This window comes from Microcaecilia unicolor, chromosome 8 (assembly GCF_901765095.1).
Source record: "Microcaecilia unicolor chromosome 8, aMicUni1.1, whole genome shotgun sequence".
Taxonomy (NCBI): domain Eukaryota; kingdom Metazoa; phylum Chordata; class Amphibia; order Gymnophiona; family Siphonopidae; genus Microcaecilia; species Microcaecilia unicolor.
The window spans coordinates 143071232-143098092 of record NC_044038.1 but is presented as its reverse complement, the minus strand read 5'-3'; the positions used below and the strand labels follow the sequence as shown (position 1 = coordinate 143098092).

Sequence of the window (26861 nt, the reverse complement as noted above, 5' to 3'; positions counted from 1 at the left end):
CTTCTCCAAGGATTTATTAAACAAGTTTTTAAGAGGACCTGCCAGAACCTCTTTAAGCTCCCTCAATATCCTGGGATAGATCCTGTCCTGTCCTATGGATCTGTCCACCTTCAGTTTTTAAAGTTATTCATATACACTTTTTTCCCCGTGCGCAGTGTCATATCTAATTTATTCTCATAAGTACCTTTGCCAGCTGATCGTGGTCCTTCTCCAGGAATTTCTTCCGAGAACACAGAACTGTTTGTTTAGAACAATCCCTTTTTCCTCATCACTCTCCACATAGTGGTACACAACATCTTTCAGTCTTAGAATTCCATTTTTAGCATTTCTCCTGTCATTAATATACTTAAAAAAAATTCTTAGTCACTCCTCCTTACATTTCTAGTCATTGGTTCTTCTGCTTGTGCCTTTGCCAGCTGTATATCTCTGCTTCTTTCAGTTTCATCTGATATTCTTTTCTGTGTTCCTCTTTATGAGTTTTTCTGTATTTCACGAACGCCAACTCTTTTGCCTTTATTTTCTCAGCCACTGGTTTGGAAACCATATTAATTTATTTTCAGCACTTGATATACAACAAGTGATCCCTGAGGAGACGTTAGGGCTCATTTTCAAAACACTTAGCTTTACAAAGTTCCATAGTAACCTATGGAACTTTGTATGGCTAAGTGCTTTGAAAATACGCCTCAATGTGGTTTACTATACATTGGTTTCCTTTTTTTCTTGCTTTTATATACTTTCCTTACATAAAGGTCAGTAGCCATTTTTATAGTTCCTTTCAATCTGGACCACTGTCTTTCCACTTTTCATAGGTCCTCCCAGCCCATCAGCTCTTTCTTCAGGTACTCCCCCCACTTTACTAGTCAGCATATTTGAAATCCAGGACTTTGTGTGGCTGCTCACCACTTTAGCTGTTATATCAAACCATACTGTTTGAGGATCATTACTGCCCCAGTGGGCACCCACTTGGACATCAGGCACACTTTCCCCATTTGTGAGCACTACATCCAGCGTTGCTCCTTCCATCACCATTTGTCTGAGCAGAGCACTTTGAAAGGCATCCACACTCTCTCTACTTCTTTCTGATTCCATTGATGGAGCTGTCCAATCCGTATCCGGCAGGTTGAAATCTCCCAGCCAACAGCACTTCCCCTTTCTTTCCCAACTTTTGGATATCTATAACCAGATCTTTATCAAGCTAATCCGATTGTGTTGGAGGTCTGTAAACACCACCCATATAGAGGTTCCATCTTATCTTTTCAAAGTGATCTATATTGCTTCTTCCTTTTACCAGGCCTCCTGCGATTCAGTCACTTTAATATTGTTCTCACATCCAGAGCTACTGCTCCACCTTTCAACCATCTTTATCCTTCCTAAACAGCCTCTATTACAGTAAGAATATCGAAATTTGCCTCTAACATCAGGGCTTGCAGATCATGAACTTTGTTGCTTAGACTTCAAGCATTTGTGGTCACTGCTATCCAGCTACATTTCAGTAGTCTCATCTTTTGTATAGTTTTTTGTTTAGTCTCACCTTTTACTGTATTGCTAAGAAGAATTGTTTTCTTCATTACTGTCACATCTTGTCTTTTGCTGGGGGTAACTACCTGAATTGACATGCTTCCCTATGTCACCTTTACCTTCCCCACAGGAACTGAGCCAGATAACACAACAGGAAAACACACAAATCTAATAAACAAGTGGAAAAGAAAGACGGAAGGGGTAAAGCCATAATAAACAGTGAAGGAATCATAGAAGCAGCCAAGGTTGGAGAAGAAGGGCAGGGAAGTTCAGACAACTACAGAGCCAAACAATGGAAGGCAATGCTACAGGTCTTCTTCATGGATTAATAATTGAAGCCAATGGCTTTAAAGGCCAGATCTGAAGGAGAAGTAATTGTTTTCCATTTTCAGGGACACAGGTAAGGAATTCCAAAGTGAAGGAACAAGATAAGAAAAAGGACACATAAATTCAAGGTGGAGTGTCTGAACCAAAATTATAAAAGAATTTAAAGAACCCTGCACAGACTCTGCCGAGAATTAGCCTTTTTATTAAAAAAAGGGAGTTGTGAGGCAATTCAGTCTGTCCATCAATGTGGCCTGAGACATGGGGAAAGTGTCAATTGTGCACCATTAACTTGAAGAGGGGCACCTCAAAAGTTTTGTTTTCAGCTACATGGAAGCATTTGTTTTTATTTACTGCATCACAAACGTAACAGTCATCCTATGCCCCTGATGCATAACAACTTTTCACAACGAGAATTAACCAGGGCCATATCTGGAGCAAAGGTCAACCACAGACCTGACATTTACCTTACTGGATACATTATATTGTTTTTCAAAAGAATCAGGTAAATAAATGCTGACACATATGCATAATCCTATTAAACAGACCTAACTGAAAGTGTGGGAATCTTCTCAACTAGTACTCATCCAGTCCCAAACACATATATCTTAAGTCCAGTATCATAACATTTTAAATTAGTGGTGTCATTATATATATTAATCAAGCCATTTTTTCTGGGACACGGAAGTGAACACAAAATGCAAACCTCTTCCCTGACGAAGTATATACGAAACCTGGCCAAGTCGGCGGAGGTCTGATTTGAAAGAAAAATTGCTGCTTAACTGCTAACTAATTGAAGCTAAGTAATGTTAAATAATATTTGGAATTTAATGAGAGAGTTAAATAAGATATAGATTAAATGAACAAAAATAATAAAATCGGGTTGATCCATGAAGATATAAGGAACACCATTAGAATTGGGGAAAACTCCCCGTATGGTGGAAACGTTCTTGAAATCTGTAGATCCCCGTATAAAATACAATGCTTGATTAATATATATAATGACACCACTAATTTAAAATGTTATAATACTGGACTTAAGATATATGTGTTTGGGACTGGATGACACATATGCATAAGCATTGACCATGCCCAGTCCACTAATTTCAGAGCATCTGAAAAGCTTCACCATCATCAATATTGACTGTAGAAGAAATCCAATTACAAGATAGACTGTAAGATGAAGGAAGGCCCACTTACTTCATTTCAGCCTCTGGAGGTTTCTTTTCATCCAGTTTTCCTATAATGACAGACAATTCATCAGTAAACCTAACTGTCCTTGCATATCACTGGCCTGTTTCTTCCCACCAACTCTGCAGAGCCAAGGCAACTGAATAGAGAATTTCCAATAGGGGTTATCATAAATGTACTGGTACAACCTGCAGTTTATAATTTCAGGCAACACACCTTAAAGAGGCCCTGAAGCAGAGTCCTGCCATAAGAGCAGAGAATGACACAGCGACAAAGTTTGTCCCCATCTCAACCTCTGCCCCGTCCCTGCAAGCTCAGTCTGACCCCATCCACACAAGCCTTGAACAATTATGATTTAAATAATTATTTTTTCTACCTTTTGTTGTCTGGTCATTTTATTTTTCAAATCATGGTGGTCTCAGGCTCTGGTTTCTGTTTCCCTCTAGCTTCTCTTAACTCACTCATCCAGGGTTTCCTGTCCATTTGACATGTCTTCTCTCTCCATGCTCACCATCCATCTTTCAACTCTATGTCACTATCTTTCCCCATGTTCAGTATCTCCCTTCTCTGTATCCCCTATACTTCCCTATTCAGCATCTCCCTTGTGTCCATATCCCCACAGATTATCACCATTCTGTGTCCCTATCCCCTCTTCCTGCATTCAGCATCACTCCTCTATGTTCCTATGCTCCCCAAGTCCAATATCTCCCTTCTGTATTACTATTCTCCCCCAAGTCCAGCATCTTCCCTCTGTGTCCATATACCCCCACCAGGGATTCCTACAGGCCTGCTCTGGGGCCTTCCCTCTGCCAGGTCCTGCCTTCTGATGCAACTTCCTGCTTCATGCGGAACAGGAAATTGCATCAGAAGGTGAGCCACATCCCTTCCCCATCATATTATGCATGGCTCTGTCTTTCCTCACCCCTTGTATCCTACATTGCCCCATCTCTTCCCCCCACCATGGTCTACAATGCCCCATCTCTCTGAACCCTCTATATCTTGCCTTGCCCCATTTTTCCCCTCACCATAGTCTGCCCTGCTCCATCTCTCTGCACCCTCCATATCCTGCATTGCCCCATCTTTTCCCTTCCCCATAGTCTGCACTGCTTCATCTCTCTGCACCCTCCGTATCCTGCATTGCCCCATCTTTTCCCCTCCCCCGTATTCCCCTGCTTCATCTCTCCCCAGCCCCTATATCCTGCATTGCCCAACCTCTTCCCGCCTCCCCCGTATTCCACATTGCCCTTTCTCGTCTCCCTGTCCTCTCCCCCTCCTGCTGGCTCCCTCCTTTTATGTGGTCTCAAGCTCTACCAGGAAGGGAAGAAAACAGGGAGACAGATGGGTTAAAGCTGCATACGGGGGAGGGGGAAGACAGAGCAATTCTGAATGGCTGCAGGTGGGGGACACGTGACACAATTAACTGTGTAAAAATTTTTAACACAAGTTAAACATTTAATGTGTTAATCACGTTAACAGGTTAAATGTGCAGCTCTACATATATCTATACATTAAAAGCTCATACTAAATAGTGTTCATCACTTTCACCCCTCCACTGCAGTCTTCCTTTATGCACCCTTGGATTAGCTCTCAAACTCTGCACATAACCTGGTATGTAAATCAGTCTGATGAGTTTGCAATAAACATTTTATCTCTGTTTTAGTAATGCATAAAGAGGGAGAGAAACAAATCACAGAAAGCAAGCTACAAGTAGACATTACCCTTGTCTTTTTTTTTCATCTTCTTATTCCGGGTTCCCTGCCTTAGGTAGGACAGGATCTGAGTCAGTTTGCTGATAACAATGTCGTTGGTTGTAAGTGTAGTCTGTGCCTGTAAAACAAAGAGAAGGAGAAATTAGGTCTTACCTGATAATTTCCTTTCCTAGTCCTTCCCACTATTCCAAAACTTAAGGGATAGTTGTATGCATCAAGCAGCAGGTGGAGATAGAGAACTGAAAACTGAGCTAAGACATATCTCTCTTGGCATCAAGTCTAGTCATCGGTATCTACATAGACAAGCAGTAAGGAGAAACTCAGAATAAACACAACCTTAAACACCATGGATGTTGTTTCCGAGCCTGAAGCAAGGTAGCAATAACTGAATTAGAATAACCTTTTCATCTCAACCAAGCCTTTTCAATAAACAAACCATAGGACCAAAGCAGGCACGGATCCTCTACAAGCACCAGACCTTGATTCAGTAGGCCGTGTACCTGCAGAAGATGGGCCCCTATCCAGTTGTCTAATCATATCAGAGTACCACAGCGTCCTCGGCCAATCCGGGGCTACGAGAATTATTCAACCCCGGCGCAATGTGATCCTTTCAACACGTGGCCTACCATGGGCCAAGGAGGGAAGACATACAGTAGATGTGTCTCCAGCCAGGACTGCAGTAGAGCATTGATCCCCAATCGAGGCCAGTTCTTTCCAATAGCTGAAGAACTTGGGCACATTGGCATTCCTTTTCATCGCCATCAAGTCCAGAAGCGGAGAACCCACATTGGTCCACCATCAACTGAAAACCTAATTCTCCCAGGTCAAAGAAGTGCCTGAACCTCAACTATCTTGGTTCCCTTTTGATAAGGACAAAGAAACCGGGTGGGAAAACTCCAACTTGTAACCTTCTGTAAGAATATCCAGAACCCACTGGTCTGATGTGATTTTGGCATACCCCTCCTGAAGACATCCTCTCACCAGAGGAAGAGAAGACTGCACCAGCTTTGCATCATTGTGAAGCTCTACAGGCATTGGGTGCTCTAGCTGAGAGGAGGACATTTTGTCTGCACAAAATGAAGATGGCGTGCCTCAAAGCGGGACTTCTGACCATAATGCCAACGACTAGGCCGGTACGTCTGCTGTCTCTAAATCAAGAGCCCCTTGAAGATGGACAACCAGAAGCTTTTGATTTATCCTATGGCAACCGCTGTGGCTTAGTTTCCCCCATTTCTTTCACCAAGTTACCGAGATCTTCTACAAATAGTCACTTGCCCTGAAGGGCAGTTTAACTAGTTGTGACTGATGCTGCATCTGTTACCCAATGCCAGTGTGGCAGTACTTATGTACATCTTTAGCTATTTTTTCTTCCGCTTGCGCTTTCACTAGCAGTATTTCCCTCTTCGCTTCTTTGAGTTTAACCCGATAATCTTTTTCATGATCCTCTCATTGCGTTCTTCTGTATTTCTTGAACAAAGCCTCTTTTGCTCTTATTTTTTCAGCTACTTGCCATAATGGAACAAAGGAGTGGAGGAGTGGCCTAGTGGTTAGAGAACCAGTCTTGACATCCAGAGATGCCTGGTTCAAATCTCACTACTGCTCCTTGTGATCTTGTGTAAGTCACTTAGGGGGTGTTTTACTAAAGCTTAGCTCGAGTTATTTGCAGCAGGGTCCACAGGAATAAAATGGGCCCTGCTGCAGGTAACTCAAGCTAAGCTTTAGTAAAAAAAAAAAAAAACAAAAACCCTCAACCCTCCATTGTTTCAGGTACAAACTTAGATTGTGAGCTCTCCTGGGAAAGGGAAATACCCAGTGTACCTGAATGTAAATCACCTTAAATACTACTGAAAAAGGTGTGAGCAAAAGCCAAATAAATAAATAAATAAAGCAAAAAATGTCCAGGGCTAGATGTTTTGGTCTAGACCTGCTTTAATCACAAAAGGTGCCATAAATGACAAGATGACCACTGGAGGGATTAAGATATATGACTCCCCCAGTGGTCACAGACTCCCTCCCACCCCCCAAAGATGTGAAAAACAGAAAATACCAGCCTCTATGACGGCTTCAGATGTTACTGCCAGAGCAGCAGGCAGGTCCCTACAGTAGCTTAATGGTCGGTGCAATGCACTGTAGAGAAGGGGATTAAGGCCCATATCTCACTCTGTTACACTTGTGATGGAAATTCGGAGCCCTCCAATAATCACCAAAAATCTACTGTCTCCACATAAAGGTGACACTTGCAGCTGTAAGGGCTATTGCAGTGGTGTACAATTGAGTACAGTAGGTTTTTGAAGTCTCCCCATACAAATAAGGGACTAACGGTGAGATGTGTACCTGGCCTATCACTGTGAATTCAACTGCAGTGCTCCCTAGGGTGCTCCACTGCTCTGCTGGGATGTTTGTGTGGCCAGTCTACAATGAACGTTCCCCCCCCCCCCCCCCCCCAATATGTCCCAATGGCTTGTTTTTGTGCATTTTTCCCTTCAATTTATTTTTCCGAAAATGCACACAAAAGAAAAATGCACCAAGCACAAAATGTCTACAAAACGTCTAGGAAATGGCCATGTTCGAAAATGAAAAGACGGTAAAATTATGTATAATCATACCTGATAATTTTCTTTCCATTAATCATAGCTGATCAATCCATAGACTGGTGGGTTGTGTCCATCTACCAGCAGGTGGAGATAGAGAGCAAACTTTTGCCTCCCTATATGTGGTCATGTGCTGCCGGAAACTCCTCAGTATGTCGATATCAAAGCTCCATCCGCAGGACTCAGCACTTAGAGAATTACACCCACAAAGGGACACTCTGCCCAGCTCACCACCGCCGAAACGGGGGAGGGGAAGTAACCCAGCTCATCCCCACACAAGTGGGGGAGGGGAATCCGTCCAGCTCATCCCCGCCGAGCGGGGGAGGGACACCACACCCGCCGATGCGGGGGGATCTGGCTTATCCTGCAACCGCAACAGGAGCTGACTGACCCTAACACCGCCGAAGCGGGAGGGGTACAAAGCTGCCCTACAGCCGCACGAAGCGGGAGGGAGTGCCGGCAGAATTTAAATCTCAATCCAGCCCCGTAAAACGGAGGGGAGAGGAATGCAGCAGCTCACTGTAACACAAACTCGTCTCAACTCTTGAAGAATCCAAGTGAAGGAAGAACTTGAACACGAAGTCTTTCTGAAGTAACTGAAGACTAAACTTGAACCTGAAATGCAACCAGAATAAAAACAGTACAGATATCTGGGAGGGGCTATGGATTGATCAGCTATGATTAATGGAAAGAAAATTATCAGGTATGATTATACATAATTTTACCTTCCATATCATCAAGCTGATCAATCCATAGACTGGTGGGATGTACCGAAGCAGTACTCACCCAGGGCGGGACATAGAAATCCCTGACCTCAACACTGAAGCTCCAAACCGGGCCTCCGCCCGTGCAGCCACAGTCAACCGGTAATGCTTGGAGAATGTATGAGCCGAAGCCCAAGTTGCCGCCTTGCATATCTCTTCCAAGGAGATGGATCCGGCCTCTGCCATCGAGGCCGCCTGAGCTCTCGTGGAGTGAGCCTTCAGCTGGATAGGCGGCACCTTCCCCGCGGCCACACAAGCCGCTGCAATAGCTTCCTTGACCCATCTTGCCACTGTAGGCTTAGCAGCCTGCAGACCCTTACGAGGACCTGCAAACAGGACAAAGAGATGATCCGATTTCCGGAAATCATTGGTCACTTCCAAGTATCTGATGATGACTCGTCTCACATCCAGATATTTAAGAGCAGAGTACTCCTCTGGGTAGTCCTCCCTACGAAAGGAAGGGAGACAGAGCTGCTGATTCACATGGAAGCGAGAAACAATCTTGGGCAGAAAGGAAGGCACTGTGCGAATAGTCACTCCTGCCTCAGTGAACTGCAGAAAAGGCTCTCGACAAGAGAGCGCCTGGAGCTCGGAAACTCTTCTGGCTGAAGTGATAGCCACCAAAAAGACTGCTTTCAACGTCAGGTCTTTCAGAGATGCCCTCGACAAGGGTTCAAAAGGCGGCTTCTGCAATGCTCTTAGCACCAGGTTGAGATTCCACGCAGGCACCACTGAGTGCAGAGGAGGGCGCAGGTGATTAACTCCCTTGAGAAAGCGCACCACATCTGGCTGTAAAGCCAGGGAAGCACCCTTAGGCGGCCCCTGAAGCAAGCCAGAGCCGCTACCTGGACTTTAAGGGAACTGAGCGACAGGCCTTTCTCCAGACCTTCTTGCAGGAACGCCAACACTGAAGAAATTGGAGCAGTGAAGGGAGAAAGTGAGCCTGCTTCACACCACGCTGCAAAGATACGCCAAACCCTGGCGTAAGCAGTAGAAGTAGAGCGCTTCCTCGCTCTCAGCATAGTGGCGATGACCTTGTCTGAGAAGCCCTTCTTCCTCAGACGCTGCCGCTCAATAGCCAGGTCGTAAGACCAAAGGGGGAGGGATCCTCCATCACCACGGGACCCTGATGTAACAGGCCCTGCTCCACTGGCAGCCGCAGAGGATCGTCGACTGAGAGCCTGATCAAGTCCGCATACCAGGGACGTCTGGGCCAATCCGGACCCACCAGGATTACCCTGCCGGGATGCTTTGCCACCCGGTCTAGCACCCTGCCCAACATGGGCCAGGGCGGGAACACATAGAGGAGCTCTTGTGTCGGCCACTGTTGGAGAAGAGCATCTACTCCCAGGGATCGAGGGTCCCGTCCTCTGCTGAAGAAGCGCGGCACTTGGCAATTGGCCGATGACGCCATCAGATCTAGGCTCGGCTGGCCCCAGCACTTCGTGATGTCCAAGAACGCCTGAGCAGATAGCTGCCACTCTCCGGGCTCCAAGGTATGGCGACTGAGAAAGTCCGCCTTGACATTCATGACTCCGGCAATGTGGGCCGCTGAAAGCTGCTCCAGGTTCGCCTCCGCCCACTGGCAAAGATTCATAGCCTCCTTGGCTAGAGGGGCGCTCTTGGTACCTCCCTGGCAGTTGACATAGGCCACAGCCGTGGCATTGTCCGACAGGACCCGTACAGGCTTCAACACCAGTACCGGGATGAACTCCAAAAGCGCCAACCGAATGGCAATGAGTTCCAGGAGGTTGATAGACCACTTTGCCTCTGCAGGAGACCAGAGCCCCTGCGCTGTCCTTCCCAAGCAGTGGGCTCCCCAGCCCGACAAAGAGGCGTCCGTCGTGACGACAATCCACTCTGGGGTCACCAGAGGCATTCCCGCAGACAACTTGTCTGTCTGCATCCACCAGCTCAGCGCCTTGCGCACTGCTGGGTCCAAGGGAAGTAGCACAGCATAATCCTCCGACATCGGAGTCCAGCGCTGCAGCAAAGAGTGTTGAAGTGGTCTCATATGAGCCCTGGCCCAGGGCACTACTTCCATCGTGGCCGTCATAGAGCCCAACAGCTGCACATAGTCCCAAGCCCGAAGAGGAGAGGCTACCAGGAACTGGTCCAACTGAGCCTGAAGTTTGACAATCCGATTGTCTGGCAGGAACACTCTGCCCACTTGGGTGTCGAATCGAACTCCCAGGTACTCCAGGGACTGAGTCGGGCGCAGCTGGCTCTTCTCCCAGTTGATGATCCATCCCAGGGAGCTCAAAAGAGCAACTACCCGGTCCACAGCTTTGCCGCACTCTGCATAAGAGTGGGCTCGGATCAATCAGTTGTCCAGATAAGGATGGACTTGTACCCCTTCCTTTCGTAGGAAGGCCGCGATGACCACCATTACTTTGGAAAAGGTCCGCGGAGCAGTAGCCAACCCGAATGGGAGGGCTCTGAACTGGAAGTGTCGTCCCAGGACTGCAAAACGCAGAAAGCGTTGATGAGGCGGCCAGATGGGAATATGCAGGTACGCTTCCTTGATGTCCAAGGAAGCCAAGAACTCTCCTGCCTTCACTGCCGCTATAACAGAGCGGAGAGTCTCCATGCGAAAGTGCCGTACTTTCAAGGCCCGATTGACCCCTTTGAGGTCGAGGATAGGCCGGACAGAACCTCCTTTCTTTGGTACCACAAAGTAAATGGAGTAACGTCCCTTGCCAAGCTGACTTTCTGGCACAGGAACGACCGCGCCCAGGCGGATCAGATTGTCCAAGGTCTGCTGCACTGCCACAGCTTTGACCGGAGACTTGCAGGGAGAGAGTACAAACCCGTCTTTTAAGGGTCGGCAGAACTCTAGCTTGTAGCCGTCTCTGATGACTTCCAGCACCCACGCGTCTGAAGTTATGGTGGTCCACTCGCCCAGAAACGAGGACAGCCGTCCTCCAATCTGCACTGGGGAGTGGACCAAGGCCCCGTCATTGGGTACGAGACCCTGGGGGAGGACCGGAGTGAGCACCTCCGGGACGGCGGTCTCTGCGAAAGGAATGCTGCTTGGGGGAGAAATTCCTCTTGAAGGAAGAGGGGGCAGAGGAACCCGACTTGCCCGGGCGGTACCGACGGGCTTCCTGCAACCGTCCTCTGGAGGTACCGGGACGAGTACTAGCCCGAGCCCTGACCTCTGGTAACTTCTTGCCCTTAGACGTGCCGAGATCGGTCACGATTTTGTCCAGCTCAACCCCAAAGAGCAGCTTGCCTTTAAAAGGCAATCTAGCCAGGCGGGATTTAGAGGCGTGGTCAGCAGACCAATGTTTCAGCCAAAGCCACCGCCGCGCAGAGATTGTCTGAGCCATGCCTTTCGCTGAGGCCCTCAAGACATCATACAGCAAGTCTGCCAAATAGGCTAAGCCCGATTCCAGGGCCGGCCAATCAGCCCTCAAGGAATGATCCGAGGGGGAAGCCCGCTGCACCATAGTCAGGCACGCCCTGGCCACATAGGAGCCGCAAACTGAGGCCTGCAAACTTAAAGCAGCCGCCTCAAAGGACGACCTTAAGGCCGCCTCCAATCTTCTGTCTTGGGCGTCCTTTAGGGCCGTGCCACCTTCCACCGGCAACGCCGTTTTCTTAGTCACCGCAGTGATTAAAGAATCCACGGTAGGCCACAGATAGGCCTCACGTTCACTCACAGCCAAAGGATAGAGGCGGGACATAGCCCTAGCCACTTTAAGGCTCGCTTCCGGGACATCCCATTGAGCCGAAATTAAGGTGTGCATGGCATCATGCACGTGGAAGGTTCTAGGCGGGCGCTTCGTCCCCAGCATAATGGCAGAGCCAACAGGGGCTGAGGGAGAGACGTCCTCCGGAGAGGAAATCTTCAAAGTGTCCATGGCCTGTAGCAACAGGTTGGGCAAATCCTCTGGGCTAAAAAGCCGCGCTGCAGAGGGGTCATCCGCTCCATCCGAGCGGGGATCCGTCTCCTCCAAGGAATCCGCAAAGGACCGTTGGGAGACCTCAGACACGCTGCCCTCATCTACATCGGAGGAGACAAAGTCCTCCAAGGCCTGGGAATCAACCCGAGGGCGTTTACCTCTGGGAACCTCAACCTCTTTACCAGACGAGGGAGCAGGGGCAGCGTTTGCATGAGGAAAGCCTGATGCAGCAGCAAAACAAACTCGGGGGAGAAACCCCCCAGATTGTGCACTTCCGCAGCCTGGGCAACAGCCCTAGACGCACCCTCAACCGGCGCTCGCAAGAGCGGGGGAGAGACATGCTGCGCATCCAAAATGGCGTCCGGCGCGACACTCCGCGAAGGAGCCGCGCGGGAAGAACGGCGCTTAACTTTAGCCGCTTTTGTGCCGTCGCCCAAATTAAGGGCGTTCATGGCATTAATGTCTCCAACCTCAAGGGCGGCCCACGAAGAAGCCGTCCGAGCCGCGTGGCCGGCCAAGATGGCGGAGGCGAGGAGCGGGGGATGGGCGTTTATGGCGGGAAAAACCGCCACGCCGGAGGAAGGACCGGGACATTCATCGGTCACGAAACTGTCACCCAAAAAGGGCGAATCAGGCTGTAAGCCCCCCGCATCCCCTCTAGAAGCGCTCAAGCGATCCGGGGAGCGACCCTTTCCGCCCTCGCCCTCCGACGCCATATGCCACGAGGAGAAGAATCGGGGAACCCCCTGCCCGCTATAAAAAGGTAAAAATTACCTGCTGTCCGCTCCGAGCTGTAACGAACTGGTGTCCCAGTGAGTAGCTGCAATGAACGTTTAAATAAACGTCGAAATAAACGCCTTTAAGGACGTTTAAAACTTTTTTTTTTTTTTTTTTTTTTTTAACGGAGCCAGCGGGAGGGGGGAGAAAAGGAGGGACCTGGCACCACCAGGTTTGCACTTGCTCAAAAGAGCCCTCAACCCCAGGCACTCAACAAAACCTAAGAATTAGGCTTGGAGGCCTAGCCAGAGCTGCTGCTGTGTGTGACCACCACCTGCTGAGATAGAGAACATACTGAGGAGTTTCCGGCAGCACATGACCACATATAGGGAGGCAAAAGTTTGCTCTCTATCTCCACCTGCTGGTAGATGGACACAACCCACCAGTCTATGGATTGATCAGCTTGATGATATGGAAATGATATTTTTCAAGTTCAAAAATGGTTATGTTCACTACTTGATTTTTGGCCTTTTTCAGGAAAACATCTAAAATCGGATTTAGACGTCATATCAAAAATGCCCCTTTAAAGGTCTCTTTAGAAATGCAAGTTTAAAATGTCATAGTGTGGAGGAGTGGCCTAGTGGTTAGGGTGGTGGACTTTGGTCCTGGGGAACTGAGGAACTGAGTTCGATTCCCACTTCAGGCACAGGCAGCTCCTTGTGACTCTGGGCAAGTCACTTAACCCTCCATTGCCCCATGTAAGCCGCATTGAGCCTGCCATGAGTGGGAAAGCGCGGGGTACAAATGTAACAAAAAAAAAAAGTTCCTAGCAGGGGGGTCTGTTTACACTCTTCAGCAGAAGGATCTGCCCTACAGTACTAGGCAAATCTTACAATTCTACTTCTTATGAGAGAAACCTAAATTTTAACAGCTGCTATAACAGAACAAAGCTAGGAAAGGCTCAAAATAGTCAGTGGAGCCGTGTCATGCGTGTTACCTCCAGGGTGGGACAATCAGCCTTACTGCGGATCAGTGTGGTTGGAATATCTGTATCTGCATACTCATCATCCAGATCCACCACATATGCCATCCTCCCAGGAAGGAAAAGCTCATTCCGCTCGTAATTTTTGTTCCTGAACAGCATACGGTACACGTTGCGACCTAACAAGCAAAAAAGATGATGAAATCTAGGTCCCTACATCAGCAAAAAGTTTTTAGGGTCTTTTTCTAGTACAGATAACAGAATATCTGTGAATTCCACACAATACAACTGAACCAGCACACATCTTTCTAGAGCCATCTCCCAATCAATGCACTGCCTAGCACGTGTATCCTTTCCCTTCAGTCAGACATGCTACAGGGCTAAGAGAACAATCACCATACAGCCAACATGCAGCAACATGCCCAAAAGAAAAAAATTTAGTCTTACCCAAGCGAGTTTTAAATTCAATTTTATTTTCTGGATCTTCATCTTTCCTAGAATAAAAAAGTTTTTTAAAAAGTTTAAAGGGTAAAAGTAAAGGGTTATAGATTTGATATATCGCCTTTCTGTGGCACATCCAAAGAGGTTTACATTTATTATATGCAAGTACTTTTACAATATTAGAAGAAAATGTTAACTTTGCTTAATAAAATTGATATTTTACAGGTATTCTAGGACTGTGGTGCAACTGTGAAGCATAAAGAAATTCTGGTCCCGGCATCCCTCCCTCCTTCCAGGCAGGTGGTGCACTCTCCCCTTGCTCCTTCCCTCTATGCAGGCTGAACACCTAGAAAATCTATAAAGTCCTGAATGGAGTGGAATAGGTAAAAGTAAATTGTTTACTTTTTGGAAAAGCACAAAGTATAGGGGATACATGGTAATACTTTAAAATAAATAGGAGAAAAAGTTTCACACAACAAGCAGTTAACCTATGGAACTCATTGCCAGGGGATGTGCTAAAAGTAGTTTGGATACCTAGGTTTTAAAAAAGGTTTGAACAAGGTCTTGAAGGAAAAGTCCATAGACTGCTATTAAGGTAAATACAGGAAAGCCACTACTTATCCCTGGGGGTTGGTAGCATGACCTCTTGCTTACTCTTTGAGATTTTGTCAGGTACTTGTGAACTGGATTGGCCACTGTTGAAAGCAGGATACTGGGCTAGATGGACCTTTGGTCTGACCCAGTAGGGCAATTTTTATGTTCTTATGTAATGCCACCTCTCCTCTGCCTGAAGGCAGGTTGCTTCTCCTCTTTTTCTGCACTTAAAGCCTTCTTCAAGCACTTACTTAGTTTCCTTTTGTGGTTTCTCCATCAGATCCTCCTCTTCCTTCTCCTTACTTGCAATTTCTGCTCGGACCTTAACAAAAAAAGCATTAACTAGAAAAATATATATTTGAAACTAATTACCTTTGTGCAATAAATACCACACCATTTTTTTTTTTTTAGGACATATACAAAAAAAAAGTGGCAACTTGGTTTTAGATTTAGAAATTTACAAATGAAACAGAGGCGACTGGCTCATTAACAAACCTACAGATCAGATCAAGTCAGAAGAAGGACTGATTACATTAGCACATGTCTGGAACAGGTTAATGCAGAGTCAATTATTAAGATTTCAACCTTTGCTATTATTTGTGCACTTTTCATAACAGTAGGTAGGCTTGAAACCTTAAGACAAGTTTGAATCATGCGAACAGTAGTACTTATGTTTATTACAAGTCTTTCTATATCACCCTCTGCAGGGGAACAGAGCTTTTACAATACCATTATTTTAAAATATTAGAGACCGGGGAGGGGGGAGGGGGACAACAAGAGCAGAAAGGCAAAAACAGCAGGAGAAGCTGAAAACAGACAGAAGTCCCGAGCAGAGCCTATCCAGCTACCAGAGTCAATAACAACCCAATTCAAAAGCCTGTAAGAAAAATAAGCCTTCAGGACAGTCTTCAGTCTGGGCACTAATGATTCAAAGTGAAGATATCATGGAAGCGAGTTCCTTAAAAGAGGGGCAAGGATGTAAAAGGCTGAGTTCTGAATGGAAACAAGTCTGGTTCATGCTGGAGGAGGGACCAATAAACAATTATCAGATTGTGATCACAAGGCTCCGACACAAGTATATGGAACTAAAGTACATAAAATACGACATGTTTGATCTACTTTAACAGGAGAATTTTGAATGTGACTTACTATGCTATAAGTTATCAGTGACTGTGTACCAAAAGGTTGTAGCATAATCTTTTATGCATGAGACAGCAGTGTTCTACAGAAGCTGGAGATGTTTGAAAGCCAACTAGGGTAAGCCATTACAATAATCAGGGCTAGAGACAATCAGAATGTGAGTAATGATAAGAAGTGCTTACTTATCCAGATATGATCATATAGGTCAAACATGGCATAAATTGACCACAGTTGAAATTTCTGCTAATTCAATTATTTTTTACTATGTGCCAAAGATATAAATTAGGGCTGTTCATTGATAAAAATTTTTAATGGCACGATTAAGTGTGGCCAAAATTTTTGATTGTGCGATTAATCGCACAAAAACATCCCCACTCCCATTTCCTCCTGTTCAGTACAAAATATAGACAGCAAAAGTAAATTCTCAGAACTGACATGTTTCAATTACTAAACTGAAAATAAAATCATTTTTCTTACCTTTGTTGTCTGGTGATTTTATTTTTCTAATCATCTTGTTCCCTGTCTCTGTGCTCTGAACTCTGTTTCCAAGGACTCCTGTCCATTCACTATATCTTTTCAATCCTCCTTTCTTCTTCACTCCCTGCCCTATATTGTAAATTTTAAAGGCCCTCTTTGCGCCCTAGGAATACCCTCCTCCAGGGACAAAGGGACTGCGCTTCCACTATGTGTTGGGCCGCCTGCCTAAATCCTTTTGATATTCCATCCCAGTGATATCTCTGTTGTGTAGATACCAGAAGGCGTAAGTCTAGGATACTGTCCATGACCATGGCCTTCTGTCTATCAGGATCTAAGTGAATCCTTGGTCATCTATATACCTACATGTATTCTATTAAAATGCAACAGTAATTTATATAGACATTGAGTGTTAGTTGGGTGTGTGGCTTAGTTTGTAGTATCAATGAAAGGTGAAGAATACTTGAAAATAAAGACAGAGATAGATTTCAGAGAGAAGGCTTTATTCTTACCAAGTTGTTCAATAAAGTACAGACATCAAACACATTCTGGTTTCAATCGCATAGGGCTCCGCTGTCCGACAAAGCGTTGGGGAGGACTCCAACTCTCTCTCAAAATCTTATCTCTTTTATAGCCCCAAGTCTCAATACAAGTCTATTGTGAGGTACCTTTTTTTTCTAATATTTCTCAATTTCTTAGATCATACTTTCGTATCCGGCCAGATGCGCATCTGTACCATCTGTCTTTCCGTTCTAGCTATTTCAAGAGATTGCCCCATATCCGTCAAAGTCAACATGTTTTTGGAACATTTTGTTTTTGTCGTTTACCAAAATATCTTTATCAGTTTCACATCTTCCTTTTGTAGTACCTTTCATAACATCTTATGATCTGTGTGCCATCTGATGGAAAATAAGTCCCACTTTAAAAAACCTCATTTTATTTCTTTTATCCATTATTCTTTCATTATAGGTGCTATATTCAATTAGAAAGTTGTACCTGGTTGTGTTAAGACCCATTGTTCAGACCTGCTTTTTGCAGATTCTCATATAAGAAATCATTAGCTTGTTACTTGGCCTAGTCAATACTTTTTCAGTTGCTTTAGGCTGTGTAGCTTAGCCCACCACTATTCCAGTGGTAGGTCTGAAGCTAGGCCACATATTAACAATATCCATCTTTCACATCCAACTTTCTTACATTTTTCTGCATCCTTCTCATGTCTATCTAGTTTCTAGCTCTTCCCTTTCCCTCCATCCATGGGCTGCAAATCCTTCCTTCTGTCTTCTCTTCCTTTCCCTGCCATATATGTGCATTTCCCCTCTTCCCTTCTCCTAAATTCTGTTCATGTCCACCATCTCCCTTCTTTCTTTTTTTCATCCCCCATTTCCACATCTATCCCCTCTTCCCCTGCCATCCAGCATCAACCCTTTCTTTCCCTCTTTCCCCAACCATCCAGCATGGCTCCTCTCTATCATCCACCATCGACCTATGTCTCTTTCCTCTCACCATCCAGCATCAACTCTCTGTCTCTCTCCACCCACTGTTCAGTATCATCTATCTTTTCCCTCTCATACACCATCATCATCCAACATTACTGTCTCTTGGTCCTGCCCCAAGCATCTACCATAACTCTGTCTCTCCTCCTTTCCCCACCACCACTACCAAAAACCAAAACCAACATCCCTCGCTGCAGCACCTCTCACTCCCCCCCCCCATCTCCAATCATCTAGTATTGCCTTGTCTCTCCTATATCCTGCATTGCCCCATCTTTTCCCCTCCCCATAGTATGCACTGCTCTGTCTCTCTTCACTCCCCCATAGTTTGCACTGTCCCGTCTCACCTCATCCCCATATCCCGCATTGCCCCACCTTTCCTCCTCCTCCATATCCTGAGTTGCTCTGTCTTTTCTCCAGCTCCCGTATCCAGCTTTGCCCTATCTTGTCTCCCTGTCCTCTCCCCCTCCCACTGGCTTACTCATTTTAGATGGTCTGGATCTCGTGTGCCAATCCCTTGATGCTCTCTTCACCGTAGCTGTAGTGGCAGCAAGCAAAAGACAGGCACAGGGACGTTCCCCTCTGCGTGCTGCTGCTGGCTCTGACGGACCCAGAAACAGGAAGTTACATACTGTTTCCTGTTTCTGGGTCCACCAGAGCCAGTGGCAGCACGCAGAGGGGAAAGTCCCTGCGCCTGCCACTACAGCCATGGTGAAGAGAGAAGCAGGGGATTGGCGCTTGAGCTCCAGACCATCTAAAATGAGTAAGCCAGTGGGAGGGGGAGAGGACAGAAAGAAAAGACGAGGCAAAGCTGGATTCGGGGGATGGGGAGGCATAGGAATGTGTTAACTGCGCTAAAAGTTTTAACACTAGTTAAGCATTTAGAGCATTAACCGCATTAATGCGTTAAATGTACAGCCCTAATATAAATGCACTTGTCTGCATCAATAAAACTCAAGAACCCTTAGCTGCCTTCTTATTTTCCTTCCTACCAGTTCTGTCCTCACCTTCTGCAGCAGAGCAAAATCCAGACCTTTCACCAAGTGAGTGTGCTCCATGTCACCACCCAAGAACTTGGATTCCTGGATCAGCTGTCGTCTCTTCTCTGCTGCCGATTTATCCCTGAAGATGAAAGTGTGTCATGTTATCTAGCAACTGCTCTTAGTTTATTATATAATGTGAAAAGAACATGCAAGTGAGCTTACGCCTCAGCAGTGGGGCCCACTGCTCTGTAGTTGGCAGTTGTACTGATCAGTTCAGTTTCCTCATAGTCCTTGTTGACTCCATCTCTCCGTTCCTTGGCCCGGTCCCTGTACTTCTCTGCCAGTTCTCGCTCTCTTTCAATTTCTTGTTGACGCAGTTTTGCATAATAACTTTAGACAGAGAGAAGTTTACAAAAAGTGTTTACATTTTCTGGTATTAAATGTAACTAATTATTCTGCAAAGAAATGCACAAAGTGTGACACAGTGAAGATATCCGGTAAAAATCAAACCCTGTGATACAGAAAAGCCTACTCATATTACAAAGCTTTTTTTTTTTTCTGTTTAGAGACCCCATACCCAATGCAACCACAAATATGGGAATGACCATTCATTCCTAAAAGGGTGCCTTCACATCCATTTCAGTCTATCTGTAAAAAAAACCCGAACTTCCCATGTAAATGTATAATGAAATTAGAATCACTTAGATAGGGGAAAGGGAAATGGGACTTGATATACCGCCTTTCTGAGGTTTTTGCAACTACATTCAAAGTGGTTTACATATATTCAGGTACTTATTTTGTACCAGGGGCAATGGAGGGAAAGTGACTTGCTCAGAGTCACAAGGACCTGCAGTGGGAATTGAACTGAGTTCCCCAGGATCAAAGTCCACTGCACTAACCACTAGGCTACTCCTCCACTCCAACAATTCACAATCAACTAACAAACATACCAAATTGAACCACAACTAAAAATATGGGGAATTATTCTAGATAAACATCTATCTCTGGAAAACCAAGTATCAGCAGCAACATCAAAATGCTTCAGAACACGACGGAAACTGAGAAGGCTCAGAAACTACTTCCCCAGACAACCATTCTGGCTAATAGTACAATCGTTGATAACGTCACAACTAGACTATTGTAATACAGCATATGTAGGGTGTAAAGAAAACTCATTAAAATCGTTGAAAACCGTTCAAAACACGGCAGCAAGACTGACATTTAAAAAGTCGAAATATGAAAGAGCAACTCCATTGCTTGAAATGATATACTGGCTTTCAATCAAAGCAAGACTGTTTTTCAAAACTAGCACCCTCATTTTCAAAATACTATTTGGAATGGTTCCTGAACACATGCTAAATCTGATTGAACTATCCCCAAGAAACACAAGCCGTGAAACCAGAGGCCACTTATTTCTTCATCTACTCAACTGCAGAAAGATAACTTAAAAAACCATCTACACACAGCTGGATTTAGTTATATGGGCTCCAAATGGTGGAACTCAATATCCAAGGCCACAAGAAGTATAACTATCTTCAGTTCAGAAAAGAACTGAAGACCTACCTTTTCAAAACATTCTGTAGCTAAATACATAGGGTAACGATGTCACATTCCACTTTGTGACTGCAACACACTACTGTAATTTCAACTAACTGTATACTGTAAGCCACACTGAACCAAAAGCTGTTTTTGTATAGTGGGATGCAAGAATGCATAAATAAATAAATGTTTTATAAGCCAGCTCAACTTTCCTGTTATTGAAAAGTAGTAGCTCCTCAGGGGTCACGGAAGTGCCTAATATGACATCTACAGCTTGATATAAAGAACTCTGTCTTCTGTTAGTGCATGTATATTCTAATTTTCAGTTTTTCCTAATACTGTGCCTTGGATCCCTCCATCTTTTGTGGACTGCGATGGGTGGATGTATATTTCCTGTGGTAACGTTTATGTATTTTTTATTTCAACTCGTTTTCTGTACAAAGTGTAGTTCTTGGTATAATATTTAAATTAAAAAAGAAAAAAAAAGTAGCTCTGCCTGCAACTGCATTATAATGAAGCACAACATATAAGGACTATAACTGTCTATATCAGGGATGGGCAACCTGAAGCCTGTCATTGAGTTTTATGAAGCTCAAGAGATCATGGGACGTATACACAAAAAACGGCCTGCACAAAATGTCATTTTGCAAATATTTTCAGAATAGTGACAGATCTCATTAAACTTTTAAAGTAATGACAGAAGTATACAGTAACAGACAATTCTGGTAATATTTGGTGTTCATTCAGTCATTACATTTGAGTTGTGTTGGCAGTGAATTATATTGCGCATTTGTTAATTTTGAGTGCAACCCATCAGGAATACTACCGACATTCATGTGGCCCTCTGAGTAAAAAGGCTGGTCACCCCTGGTCTAGGTGTTTTTATTGAACATGGTTAATCTAACACTGCTAATGTCTCCAACATGAGCAAATTTTAAGAGAGTAATTTTCCATGTGTAAAGCCTTCTTTTACATACAGAAAAGGCTTTGGGCAGCAGTATGACACCTACTTATAAACACCCCATGTGCAGAAGTTCTTGGAGCAGAGTCTGGGTGGAGCAAGAGTGAAGTTGCAATGTACAAGCGTATTTTATAAAATATGTGAATATACACATACTTCACATATGCCTCCTTTTATAAAATCAGGCCTTAAAAGTGCACAATACAAGGATTTCACTGTCTTTTAAAAGAGTTTTGCTCTGTTTATTAGAACATATCCCTGCATTTAAAGGTACAGTCTAGAGACCAGTTTCTCTCCTGAGCTGAAATGGTTTACAGGTTGCTCCATTTCAAGCTGTCCTCTCATTTACCTTTTCTTTTTCCTACGCCGAGCGGCTGGATCTTCATCCTCGTTGTATTCTCGAGGCATTCTGAAAGGGGAAGGAAAACGGGTCATTTACAATTTGCTGTTAACTTTACTGCTCTAAAGATGAAAGCCATGAATTTTCTGAAAGGTTAAATAAGTGTGGTCTCTGCACTGCCCCATGAAACATGATTCACTGCTATCTGCCAGAAAGACTGACAGCCCCAGTCCCTTACAAATGCTCTCGTTTGCCCACCAGAAGACTACAGCACACTGGCTGCACAAGTATATAAAAGCACAATAGTAAAGAGAAAGAAAAATAAGTCTGTGCAATCACATATCAAAAATAGGCCTCAAGTTGTACCTTGACAGTAGTACACATTGAGGCTCATATTCAAAGAACAATAGACTTACAAAGTTACATGGGTTACTATGTACCTTTGTAAGTCTATGTGCTTTGAAAATGTGCACCATTGTGTAGTGTGCAACAGAATAAAATTGTGGTAATTTTGAGATATGCTGATGCCCAGAGCACTTCTTCTTGGGCTCACTTTAAAATCTAATGGTCCTAAAACCATAACTGCACTTCTAAAATGTAAGCCTGTAGATCAGCTACGCTCAAAGTTCTTTCAGCGAATGTCACTTACTCATGGTGGCGAGATTTTGAAGGTGGTGCTGCTGATGGTGTAGACCTTGGGGTCATAAGCAGCTTTCTGAAGTCTTCATTTGTCAGCTTGGACCTACAAAAAGCACACAAGTGTGTCATCACAGAAAACCCCAACAGTTATTATATTATCTGTTACTATTGCAATAACTTGTTTCTCAGTTGTTCTTTCATTCTGACCTAAGTCTGTCTCCTACCAGAACGGTCTCAAAATCTGCAATGCTTAAAAATATTCACCCTATTTTACACCTTTGGATATTTTAAGAATTTCATGATGCCTTACAAGATAAAAAATGAAATTACAAGAGCAGCAAAATATCATAACTGGGGAGTTGACAGATATGTAATGGGGGTATAGATGAACAGACTAGGAGGCGGTCTGTAACAATGGTTAAATTCATAATCGTTTTATGAATGATATATTTTTAATTCTGTCAAGATATAAAGATGAAATTATTTAAATATACATCAATCATGGTAGATTTCACGATGTACTCTTTCTAGCTGTATAAAATGGACACTCAATTGTGCAATTAAATATGGAGACAGGAGGAAAACCACTAATTTGCTTGGAGGAAAAGGGGGTGTCCTTAATTTCCAAGATAGACTGCAAGTGATGTCACAACACAGAATCAGAGAAAGTACACATGAATGTTAGGCACAAAGAAAATATTAGAGGCACTAACATTTTGACACAGTAATTAACACAACCAAACAAATTGGTATCTCAGCAAGGGGTGACTAATGTTTCACTGTATAAAGAAAGTCTGCAACACTGAGGAATACTATGATTTCTATAGTTGCTGATAATCACTTACAATAATAGAAATGCAAGATAAAAGGTAGTCAACAATCTGGAGATAAACTATACTTGAAAACAAAGAAAACATGATTAAAGAAATACTCAAAACAAACCACAACTGAGCAGAAAAATATGGGAAGTACCAATAAAAACAAATTCTGAGTTATAATATGCCTACTCTTAACATATGTAAAGTTTGTTTTATTTGCTTAAAGGTTATCAATAGAAATCAAACAAAATCAAACCTGGAAAAGAAAATAAGATGATACCTTTTTTTATTGGACATAACTTAATACATTTCTTGATTAGCTTTCGAAGGCTGCCCTTCTTCGTCAGATCGGAAACGAAGAAGGGCAACCTTCGAAAGCTAATCAAGAAATGTATTAAGTTATGTCCAATAAAAAAGGTAGCATCTTATTTTCTTTTCCATGTTTTATTTTGTTTGATTTCTATTGATAACCTTTAAGACTGGACTAACACGGCTACCACACCTCTTTGCTTAAAGGGAATGCCTCACAAAATCTTATTCACATAATAAGTTGTCATCATGCTACTCAAAACACCCAGTAGGTTGACTCTATCCCAAAATATGTCCCATCTAGTTTTTTAAAGATGAGAGAAGAAAACATTAGCACTCACTGAAGTGAACGATGATCATCAACTTCATGGCCTTCAGGGGCCAGAGGGTTTGAAAACATGTTAACTAGAAGGAAGAACCAAAAACATAATGTCAAGAGTAGCATTCGCAAATCTAGGATATAAGAATACTACCATAAATTTAAAACAATAAATCAGTTTTCATATCTATATTAAACATTTTGTTGGAAACTACACACGTGTTAGGCAATTTACATAAACATATATACCGCTCTATCTCATATACTAGGTGATTCACATCAGCTATATACATAACAATTAAAACAAACATATCACAAATTAAAAATAATCCCTTAAAAATTTCCATCCAGTCCACTCATTTCTAACAATTTACAAATTGTGAAAATAGTTTCCAGTCAATTAATTTCTACATTAAAAGCCTCTTGGAAGAATGCTTTTAGCTGTTTCCGAAATTGTACGTAGTTCACATAAAAAACAACCATGTGTTAATACTAACTTATCTAAAACAATTATACATTAATATATGTATTTATATGCAATACATTAAATTATATTAAAGCTGAATAAAGATCATTGACATTTTACACTCTAATCTCTGCAGCATCCTAATTAACATTTAACATAGCAGCAATACTGTGCTAACAATTTACTCTGCAGCATTAGGGAGGTAATTTTATAAAGTCATTCCTCAGCGTATATGGCCACATATGCATGTAAACAACCTTTCAGAAAATGTGTACCAAGTGGCATAAAAGTACATGCCATGACATCATGATGTGTACTCTGCACTTTAGTGGGCATAGTAGACTTTGGGAAGGGAGCACACACACATAGATTACGAAATACCTGAATCCATGTGTGTATATGCATAACGAACACATCTTCATTTACATCAGTTTTAAAGCAGGTGTAAGTGATCTCACCTACATTTCAATTTATTTTCTCTGTTATATATGGTACTTACAGGAGCTGCCTACTTACTTGTCTTTATATTTATTACATTTGTATCCCACACTTTCCCACATAGCAGTAGGCTCAATGTGCCTTACAGGTTCCGGAGAGGAGAGTACCAACTCCGGGAATATATACAGAGTGGAAAATAGAGTAACAGTAGGTGCAAGGAAGCTGATATAAAAGAGGACCTCTGTAACTGCCTATCCATGGTGCTCTGTTTATACACTAGCCTTTATGGGGGTCTTCTACAAAGGCATGCTAGTGTTTTTAGCACACGCTAAATGCTAGAGATGCCCATTGGAATATATGGGCTTCTCTAACGTTTAGTGCATGCTAAAAATGCTAGTGCGCCTTTGTAAAAGGGGACTTCTATGAAGTTTACTCATAAATGATGTGCAATTACCATCTTTTGATTAGTACTTCAGCTGAAAAATGCAAACCAGTGGAATATTTCCCCTTCCCGTGTTAGCAGGTTCAGACATGTCTGTTTGGGGGACTCTGTAGGAGATAAGTAATAAAAATATATCTTGGTAGAGTGGCAGGAAGTGTGTGAAATTTCACAAGGTTCAGCACAGGCGACTGATAAATAAATTGAGTGTCCTCAGTATTGGACCTAGAGTAACGGATTAGGTAAAAAATTGGTTGACTCGTAGGAGACAGAGGGTAGTGGTAAATGGAGCTTGTGCTGAAGAAAAGGATGTCGTCAGTGGAGTACCGCAGGGATCGGTCCTAGGGCCGGCTCTTTTTAACATCTTTGTGAGTGATATTGCGGAGGGGCTATCTGGTAAGGTTTGTCTCTTTGCGGATGATACTAAACTCTGCAACATGAACACCCTGGTAGGTGTGAATGACATGAGGAAGGACCTAGCGAAGCTGGAGGAATGGACCGATATTTGGCAACTAAGGTTTAATCCCAAAAAATGCAGGTCATGCACTTGGGTCACAAAAATCCGAGGGAACGGTACAGTATAGGGGGTGAAGTGCTTCAGTGTGCGAAGGAAGAGCAGGACTTGGGGGTGATTGTGTCTGATGACCTTAAAGCTTTCAAACAGGTAGAAAAAGCGACAGCCACAGCCAGAAGGATGGTTGAGTGCATAAAGAGAAGCATGACCAGCAGGAAGAAGGAGGTGATAGTGCCGTTGTATAAGTCTCTGGTGAGGCCCCATTTGGAGTACTGCGTGCAGTTCTGGATACCGCACCTAAGGAAAGATATAAACAGGATGGAGTCGGTCCAGAGGGCGGCTACGAAACTAGTTAATGGCCTTGAATGCAAAAATTATAGGGACAGGCTTATGATCCTCAACATGTATACGCTAGAAGAGAGGAGGGAGAGAGGAGACATGATAGAAACGTTTAAATATATCAAGGGCATTTATGTACAGGAAGAGAGCCTTTTTCAAATGAAGGAGAGCTCTGGAATGAGGGGGCATATGACAAAGTTAAGAGGGAATAGGCTTAGGAGTAACCTAAGAAAGTATTATTTCACAGAAAGGGTGGTGGAATCGTGGAATGGCCTCCCGGTGGAGGTGGTGGAGTCAGGACTGTTCCAGAATTTAAAAAGGCATGGGAGAAGCATGTGGGATCGCTTAGGAACAGACAGAATTGGGGGTTACTGAGGATGGGTCATTTGGCCTTTATCTGCCGTCATGTTTCTACTACTGTACTGATTTTATTCTAAACTCCCTAAAAGGTTTTCCTATTTGGTGGTATATCAAACATTGATAACTTGAATGGGGGCAACGTGTATGGTGAGGGGTGGCATGTATGGGTTGTGCAATTTCTAGGTTTGTGCCTACAGGGAGGGTCAAGTGTAGGCGCTTTGCCTATGGAAAGGGAGTTATATGGTAGGGAAGCCCCGCCCAGTAGTGCTGTCCAATTCACGATTCGAATCGATTCGTTTTGGAAAAAAATCGAGAGTCTCGATTCAGAATTTCCCCACCTCCCTCTCTCCTACCCGCCTTCACCCAAGCTGCTGCTTCCCTCCCGCTATCATTCACGCCGTCGCTGAGTGAAGCAGAAGCAGCGACAAGAAGAAAAATTTACCGAGCAGGACCCAAAGAGATCTCTGTAATGGCGTAGGTAAAGAAGTCTCTCTATTGGCACGGGCAGGCTACCGTCTTTGCCCCGAAACAGGAACTGACGTCAGGGGGCGTGA

The 26861-nt window shown here is 44.0% G+C and overlaps 1 protein-coding gene across 2 annotated transcripts in view; it reads right to left on the bottom strand.

Moving 5' to 3' along the window:
* IK (IK cytokine) overlaps positions 1 to 26848 on the bottom strand; it is a 49259-nt gene extending 22411 nt beyond the window's left edge. Inside the window, exons 1-11 of one of the 2 annotated variants that reach the window (XM_030211612.1) lie at positions 26750 to 26848; positions 23774 to 23837; positions 22316 to 22408; positions 21676 to 21735; positions 19049 to 19216; positions 18851 to 18965; positions 14991 to 15061; positions 14152 to 14198; positions 13720 to 13883; positions 4752 to 4860; positions 3043 to 3082 (exon numbers count right to left, since the gene is read on the bottom strand). In XM_030211612.1, the coding sequence (XP_030067472.1) occupies positions 3043 to 3082; positions 4752 to 4860; positions 13720 to 13883; positions 14152 to 14198; positions 14991 to 15061; positions 18851 to 18965; positions 19049 to 19216; positions 21676 to 21735; positions 22316 to 22408; positions 23774 to 23832 (926 nt within the window). In that variant the 5' untranslated portion in view covers positions 23833 to 23837; positions 26750 to 26848. Of the gene's footprint in view, positions 1 to 3042; positions 3083 to 4751; positions 4861 to 13719; positions 13884 to 14151; positions 14199 to 14990; positions 15062 to 18850; positions 18966 to 19048; positions 19217 to 21675; positions 21736 to 22315; positions 22409 to 23773; positions 23842 to 26748 lie in introns of both variants that reach the window. The other variant, XM_030211613.1, reaches the window with a different exon arrangement.
* Positions 26849 to 26861: the final 13 nt, after the last annotated feature.